The sequence below is a fragment of the Meleagris gallopavo genome, chromosome Z (assembly GCF_000146605.3).
Source record: "Meleagris gallopavo isolate NT-WF06-2002-E0010 breed Aviagen turkey brand Nicholas breeding stock chromosome Z, Turkey_5.1, whole genome shotgun sequence".
Classification (NCBI taxonomy): domain Eukaryota; kingdom Metazoa; phylum Chordata; class Aves; order Galliformes; family Phasianidae; genus Meleagris; species Meleagris gallopavo.
In genome coordinates, this window is record NC_015041.2 from 1534417 (window position 1) to 1543022 (window position 8606).

Here is an 8606-nt window from a genome sequence, read left to right on the forward strand (position 1 = left end):
CAAACAAAAACAAAAAAAGAAACCAACCCAGAAACAACTCTTGAAAAGGGAATTTTGTTAGGAGCTAGGCTGAGCAAGTTTTGCCTGTTTTAAGGAGAATTGCAGCTGTATCAGCTACTTAACGTCAGAATTTGTTCACCCTTTAAAAACATGATCATTTACTTTGAATCGTGTTTCATTTTGATAGCCTCCTTCATATAGAAAATATAGCACGCAATGTTCGTCTAAGTGCAAGCCTACTAATGCTCTATCTTCTATGTGGAAGGAAGTAGTCTATACATTTCTCCATGTTTGACATCATGGTGTTTGAATAACCACGTTCCATATTCATACCAATTTTTCGTTTTTGTTTTCAATTTATGCACAGCACTTGCTCTGAAATTTGGGGACTGAGTACACCAAACACGATAGATCAGTGGGACACAACAGGCCTTTACAGCTTCTCTGAACAAACCAGGTGAATATTCTGCCCTCTCTCCATCATAGAACCTTGTGGGAGGGATTGGCTTTGGAGGGTCTGTCATGGGATGCTTTAGCTGTAAAATAGACTGAATGCTTCTTAGGCCTCTCACGGTACAGCATTTAAATACATTTGCTTGCCAGTGTAGCAATCCAAGAATTCTCAGCTGATGTTTTGACCAATGAAATCCTAATTGTGGAATATTCATTTTTCACACCAGTTGAAAGAATGGGAAGACTTGTTAATGCAAGCTCTGATGGGATTTGGTATTTCTATTAACAATGTTGGACTACTTAATTCTTTAGACCTAATCTTACAAAGTATTTAAACTGCTTTGTATGCTATGAGCTTTCAGTTAAATCTCACTAATTAGCTCTGATACGAGCTGCTAAAGAACTGCTTGTCAATTCTTCAGTAGTTAAAAGTGGGCAAATTCTGAGCAGGATCTTTATTTTTTTTCTATATCACATTGCTTGATTTGTGTACTGAGGTTTGTCTCCCATCCCATAACAATCATAAACATCTGCATTTGTGTAAGCATATGCAGTCTGTCTTAAAACTAGCAAAACGTTTTTCAGCTGGTAGCAAGGCAGAGGAAAGCAAGAAGATAAAGTGTATAGCCCCTGTGAGATGTGTGTTCTCACTTGTTGCATCACAGTCACGCTGCCATGTGGATCCCTTGGGCAGTTGACTGCTTAGTGACTGACTTACAGTACCCAGGGAATTGTTAAGCTTAAAACCATAAAGCACCCATGCCATGCAAAGCCTTGAGGTTTAGAAACTGAAGGGACTGTTAAGTGTGTGATTTTTCTCTCAACAACTGTCTTCTGCATTTAAAAAATGTGTATGAAGCGATCATCCCAAGTACTTGGCTGGAGGTAAAGTGGCTTTTAATGACCCCTAAATTCACTGGCAATAATTTGAGCAGCTCAGAGATGAGTTAACGCTGTTTGATGCCATCATTTTTCTCCCATTTGAAGCATTTTAACAAGAGTACGCATGTCACTAGCAGTGTCAATCCGCTGAATTCTGAAAATGAGCAAACTGCCCTTCCCGTGTGTACGCTGTTGACTGAGTGATTATGAGACAGCGTGCAGCCTGTAAATACCTCTCAACATCTTTCCCGTGTAGATCTCTTGATGGCCGACTACAGGTATCTCATCGTAAAGGACTTCCGCACGTCATCTACTGTCGCCTGTGGCGCTGGCCGGACCTGCACAGCCACCATGAACTTAAAGCGATTGAAAACTGTGAATATGCTTTTAATCTTAAGAAGGATGAAGTATGTGTGAACCCATACCACTACCAGAGAGTGGAGACACCAGGTAAGAAGACAAGACTGCTTCTGGCTTTATAGCGGCATCTGTGTGTATGTGAGGGACGTGATTCAGTGTAGGGGTGAGCTGGGGTTGGGCTTGTTGATCTTGGAGGCCTTTTCCAGCCTTCGTGATTCTGTGAGTGGGCATTTTGGTGATGGGTGGTGGATGATTTTAGTGGTCTTTCTCAACCTTAATGATTCTGTGATTCTGCATACTTGTTCAGCATGATGTTTCAAATGAAAAATAGAGAAGGATGGTGTGTTCTTGTGCCAGGACTGCAAGATGATTAAGGATAAATGTTTGGAGAATACCATCTGCTTAAAGTTCTTAATAGGAAAGGTACTGAAAAATCTTTATCAATGTGTTGAGTGCCCTGATAAGTGTTTCCAGTAGTGTTAGCAATTTCCAGCTGGCTAAGCATAGTCCAGCATGAAAATGAGAATAGAAAATGAGAATACTTCACTAAGTCATGTTCAAGAAGAATCTGCTTGTTCTAGTAATTGGCAGTACAATTGCAGTATTAGAAGTACAGAGACACACCTGAAGAAATTGTTATACGGCTTAGATTTGTTTTTCATTTCACTTCATAGAATTGGGAGTTTGGAGGATCCTATGAATATTTTGACTTCTTCTTTTCCAGTCTTGCCTCCTGTGCTAGTGCCACGGCACACTGAGATCCTGACAGAGCTTCCTCCTCTTGATGACTACACCCATTCCATTCCTGAGAACACTAATTTCCCAGCTGGAATTGAACCACAGAGCAATTACATACCAGGTATTTTCTTACCTCCCAACATGAAACAGTATGCTTAACATTGCATCATTCTCCTAAGTGATCAAATGAGTTGAAGGGTGTACCAATAAATTAAATCTTGCTGATTTCCTTTATTAATTCCAATGGAACTCCTGAAAATGAAAGAGTAACTTAAAATTTCTTGATCTGTAGCTCATAATCTATAGAAGTCTGCTTTGTATATTTGTTTTGCTGTTAGTATTCGATATAAGAGTATTGAATTCATGAAGAATTCTTCCTCCTTCTCTTTGCTTCTTCCCACCCCAAGACAAAAAAAAAAATCAAAGCTGAACTGCCACAGTGCACACATAAGCCTCTATTATTATTGAAACATGAAAAGAGTGACCTTTGTTTCCTATCCCAATTTCCTGTTTTGTGGAATCATAGAATGGCTTGGGTTGGAATGGACCTCAAAGATCATCTAGTTCCAACCCCTTTGTCATGGACAGGGTTGCCCACTGTTAGATCAAGCACTGGATCAAGCTGTCCAGGGCCCCATCCAGTCTGGCCTTCCAGCAATGGGGCATCCAAAGCCTCTTTGGGCAGTCTGTGCCAGTGCCTCGACACCTCAGCAAGTCCAGGTAGATAACATCAGTTTTCTTCTGTTTGTCCACCAGTGCTGTTACTCCATCACAGAAGGCCACCAAATGGGTCAGGCATGATTTGCTGTTGGTGAAGCTGTGCTGGCTGTCTAGGATCACCTGTTCATCCCTCATGTCCCTTAATGTCTCTTCCAGGAGGATTTTCTCCATGATCTTCCCAGGCACAGAAGTGAGGCTCACTGGCCTGTAGTTCCCCTAGTTTCCTGCTACTTCAGGAAGTTTCTGGGAAGATACAACTGAGCCTAGCAGCCATTTTTTCATAAGTGTTTAAGGCAATTATGTTTCAGCATACCAGTACTGAAATAAGCTGATAATTCAGATCCTGACACGAGAGGAATGACTGCCTTTAAACTCAAGTGTGTGATGTACATATTTTATCTGCATGTCTAATGCAGGATATTACATGTTCTCTGTAAATCTATCTGAAAGCTGAAGTAGAGCCAAGAAAATGTCAATGAACTTGATCTCCTTTGTTAAATCAATGCCAAATTTGTTGCCCCATCAAGAGGTTGGAATTAGGTGATCATTAAGATCTCTTCTAACCTAAGCCACTCTAAGATTTTTAAAGGGCTATTCAAGATGCAGGAACTTGATGTTGCTTTCTTCATTTATGTATGCTTTTTTGACTCAGTCTGAGAGCTTTTGATGGTGTTTGTGGACAGCTTACTGCAAAGACACCATTTGGAAATCCAGGAAATGAGCTCAGGGAACTCTAGGTAGCTGTTTGCAAGAAGCCTGCTCAAGGCTATTGCAGGTACTCATGTGATATTCACTTCTTTATGCAGCTCACCACACCTCGCATCCTTCTCTTTGTCACAGACCCTGCTCTTGTATTCAAGAATCATATCTGAATCTCACTTTGTTTGGTGTTGATAGCTAATCTTTGCTGCTTAGCTAGGTTCTGATAAGCCTTCTGTGTCTGACAGCCTGGTTTGGAGAACTGTTTTCTGTAGCAGAAGGCTAGACTACAAAGAGATCATCACTTGTGTGTACGTCATGTGCTGTTTCTGGGCAGGTGGTGACCTTAGAGATGTAGGATAGCCTTCCTGGCCCTTCCAGTTCGAGCTACAGTGTCCAGACTTCTGGCTGGGATTTGTTAATTTATTTCCAGCTGTGCTGTTTCTCACCTCTGACCCTAAAATTGTATTAATAGGTGGGGGGAGGCTGTGTTCAGACTGAGTGGATATAGAACATGACCTGTGCCAAAAAGCTCAAATTAGGAACTGGAAGCTGGAAGTATGGGTTGGATTGGAAATTATTATTGACCTTAACCACATCTGTGGGCTTAACTATTAACAAAAAATAAAAAAGATGGGTGCAGTCCTGTTTATCACAGTGAGTTCTATAAAAATGTTCAAAACAAGTGTGATTTTTATCTTCACTGTTCTTGCTAATAAAGATTTCCCTTGATTTTCCTTTTAAATTCTCACTTGAATTTTGTCACAACTATATTTACAGTGAACTAAAAATGTAGTTTTTTTTGGTTCAGTTTTATTTAATCCGGTGATTTAATCAAGTTTCCTCTTGCTGATTTTCTTCTGTTATTACTCTTCTCCTATAAATCTCTGACAAGATAGTAGATACAGTTTTATTTTAATTCTGAAGCAGAACTCTTATCTTTGTTCTTACAGTTTGGTAATACATAATTAAATGTTTAAACTCTTAGATGTTTTTGAGACAATTCTGAGGTGATTGTAGAGATTAGTTAGAATTTACCACTTCCACTAAAGAATTTGACATTTTATTTTCAGTAAATAGGAAAAGATTCATGTCCAGTTCAAAGAAAATTATTTTCTGAAAGGCAGTTGATTAGCACATTATCTGAATTACAAATTAATTTTGAATGGAGGGAAGGAACAACCACAGTCTCCTGGTTTTTAAAGATATTTCTGTGAAATTTGACATTTTCTAGTGTCAAAATGCTGTATGCTTGTTAATGAGTTTACTTTGGTCGATGATACTCCCATTTTTAATAAAAGCTAGTGATGAGAATAGATGGTTGTTTTTTTTTTTCAATACAACTTGGGATTTGTCATAATAAAGAGAGCTTGTGCATCATAACTGATTAGATAATATCCCTATTGTTAATGTGTGAAAGCAACTTTCAGGTGCTGAAGAAAAATGGATATGGGGACCAAGCTGGAAAATAACCTTTATATCTAAAAACTGGTAAGGCGTAGGAGGGTGTCTGATCTGATGGGTTAATACTGCATGAAAACAACTCCTATTTTTTTTGTAGAAGTCACCAGATGGTTTTTTCATTTGTAATTATACTAAATGTGAAAGCTGCTAATCACAATTGCAAAATTATTACTCATTGTAGTGGAAGTATGTCGTATTGCCTGGAAAAAACAGGGGTTATCCATTAATTATGTAACATGTTGGAGCGACTGATGGGCACACAGGGATGATGCATTTTACCTAGACAATTGGGCAGGTAACGGGTTTGAGTTCTTACTAGAAGGAAGGAAGGAAATCCAGCAGAATGAAATTCCAGTTTGGTGTTCAGGTATTGCACAAAGCACACAGGGAGTTGATGACTATCCCCAGATAGTACATCTTGCAAGTCTCTCATTCGTTTAAACTATAAAAGATTTATTTTATTTATCTATTTATTTATTTTACAGAAACACCACCTCCAGGATATATCAGTGAAGATGGAGAAACGAGTGACCAGCAGTTGAACCAAAGCATGGATACAGGTAACGTTTCATTTTTCACCACTTTGAAGACTTGGAATTGCTTGTTGTGATCCATTTACATGTAGTAGCATGTCTTCAGCCCAAGCCATGACAGCAGCAGCCTTCTCTACAACCTGTTGTGTTTCAAATTAATTCTTGTTAGGAAGGTTATGTTGAAAGACCTTCTTCGTGGAGAAGCGCATAAATAAATAAATGTTCACAGACTGTGCATGAAGAGAGCTCTGCCAGACTCCCTACTGAGATGTTAATAGGCTCTTTATGAGGAGGGCTAGGTTCCCAGGAGTCTGGAAAATTAAATGTAATCTGAATTCCGAATAAAGATGGGACATGCTGGAAATCTGGTTACGGGTTTTCTGAGGGCTTTAAGTCCTAAGAACTCAAAGAGAAAGCTAGTCCCTAAATAAGTCGTACCTATCTGCCTAAAATAAGAATATTTTGCTCTGAACCAAACTGTGTTGTTCCAACAGGATCTCCAGCAGAGCTGTCTCCCAGTACTCTCTCTCCAGTCAACCATAGCCTGGGTAAGCTGGAAACATTTTTATATGTTTGAATGTGTGGGATGACTCCACTTCGTGTATACAAGTACACTAAAAATAAAGATATAATTTAGGAAAGTGAGAGTTTTGGTAGGAGACTATTGGGTTGACCCATGTAGCTGGATTAATAGCTAATTAATAACTACCCTATTTCTGCAGCTCAATCTCCAGCAAAGAGAGTAAAACCTGCGAGTGGTTCAGTTTAATTTCTTCTTTAAGTTTACCAAAGTGCTTTTAAGTTACAGAAGGGCAATAGAAATATCTCTGTGTCTGAATTCACAGTAACAGTGGCCTAATTGTTGTGCTAAGCAAAATGCAAGTGCTAGAATACATGAGTTGTGCTCATTTTAGATCATCCCTTCTCCTCTTCCCACTCACCCCCTCTCTGCCTTTGTGTGAAATACTGAATTCCATTCTTTTTATTGGGGTAGTTAAAAATGACAGCAAGAAGAATTGTAACTTATGTAGCTTGAGGAGACTGTCATTTCTGGAAGAGAAGAGTAGCAGGGCAGGTAAATTTCTTTTCAGGCTCAAATTCTGTGCTAGTTTCATTTCTTTCTTAATTTTTTAGACTTGCAGCCAGTCACTTACTCGGAGCCCGCATTCTGGTGTTCAATAGCATATTATGAATTGAATCAAAGAGTGGGAGAAACCTTCCATGCATCACAGCCTTCTCTGACTGTAGATGGCTTCACAGATCCATCCAATTCCGAACGGTTTTGTCTAGGTCTGCTTTCCAACGTCAACAGAAACGCAACAGTGGAAATGACAAGGCGGCACATAGGTAAAGATCTGATGTTTTTCCTCTTCTAATGCTCCAGAGTCCAAATTTCTCTCTCTCAAGGCTCAATTACAACATGATCTCTATTTTCTCTTTAATTATTAAGGAATATTGTTTTCCACATTGCAACATCTTCTTCCAGAAATTATATTTTATTTTTTCAGATTATTTTATTTAGCAGTAGTCACTTTTTAAAAAATTTTTCTTGCTGCTACATCTTGAGTAGAACCTGATTTCCACCACCTCAGATGGAAGTGCTTGGGTAATAAAATTCTAGTTTGAGGATGTGTCTGTAATGAATGATGAAAGCGGTCAGTTGTGAGGACAAGCAAACATGTCAGGGATTCTCCCTTCTTTTAAAGAGTAGCCGATGTTTTGTTGGAAAAATGGTTATGAAGAAAAAAGGTGAGTAGACATTATGGCCTTTAAAAGACCTGTTAATTATAAATAGCTTTTGGAGGGAAAATCAATTGTACGTTCCTTCTTACATGTGACAGAAATAACCTATGCAGATTTTTTTCACTCTGAAACAGAACAAGATCACAATTCAAAAATGAACAATAGGATTTCATATTGGTTTCTTCTCAGCAATAGGTCTAAATGAAGCCCCATTGTTTTTGTCAAAGCAGTACAGCAAAAGGAATATGCAGTGGGTTGGGAAATGGTGTGGGTGCATGCAAGAGGAAAGTCTGTGCAAGTGGTAGACTTGCTCTGTTAGTTTTTCCCATCATCTTAACAGCACAAGGCACTTCACATACAACACTTCATGGTGGCGCGCTTTATTTACACTGAATCTAAACTTTTTATTTCAATTGTGATATTTCTGTAAGTGAAAAAGTTCTTGTGTTTGGTTGCAGACCTGGCTAGAAAATTCAGATGACGCTATGCTAAAAATTATTCTGCTTTTACTTCGAATACTGTGTGATACAAAAGCAAAGTTAATGCTGTTCTACCACAGCTGTCAGCCCAGCAGTGTGCTTAACCAGATAATTGATTTCTGTTTTTGTTGTAAAGAGAAAACTTGGCCTTCTCTGGAATAAATTATTCCCTTGTTTGTTAATGTGCCTGGGTCATATCACAACGAGAGTTCCTTTGAATTCTGTTCCAGGGAGGGGAGTGCGCCTCTATTACATCGGCGGAGAAGTCTTTGCTGAGTGTCTCAGTGATAGCGCAATTTTTGTTCAGAGCCCCAACTGTAATCAAAGATACGGCTGGCATCCTGCAACTGTCTGCAAAATCCCACCAGGTCAGTTGCCTCCCAAAGGCTTCCCACAAAAAAAAAAGGTCTGGTGAATGGATTCACAGGATGTCGTTTGCGTTCCTTTTGATGCTTAGAAAAGGTTTCTTCATGGTTTTGGTCTTTGGTGTAGCTAACACATGTATTTAAGTGTACTTTTTTTGGTTTTTTTTTTT

The 8606-nt window shown here is 39.0% G+C and overlaps 1 protein-coding gene across 7 annotated transcripts in view; it reads left to right on the plus strand.

Moving 5' to 3' along the window:
- SMAD2 (SMAD family member 2) overlaps positions 1–8501 on the plus strand; it is a 201177-nt gene extending 192676 nt beyond the window's left edge. For 5 of the 7 annotated variants that reach the window (XM_019610283.1, XM_019610284.2, XM_019610282.2 and 2 more), the window contains exons 3-8: positions 1592–1785; positions 2420–2554; positions 5802–5876; positions 6344–6397; positions 6984–7196; positions 8302–8501. In XM_019610283.1, coding sequence (XP_019465828.1) covers positions 1592–1785; positions 2420–2554; positions 5802–5876; positions 6344–6397; positions 6984–7196; positions 8302–8486 — 856 coding nt within the window. In that variant the 3' untranslated portion in view covers positions 8487–8501. Of the gene's footprint in view, positions 1–353; positions 458–1143; positions 1339–1591; positions 1786–2419; positions 2555–5801; positions 5877–6343; positions 6398–6983; positions 7197–8301 lie in introns of those variants that run through there. The other 2 variants (XM_010725154.2, XM_019610288.2) reach the window with 2 other exon arrangements.
- The last annotated feature ends 105 nt before the right edge of the window (positions 8502–8606 follow it).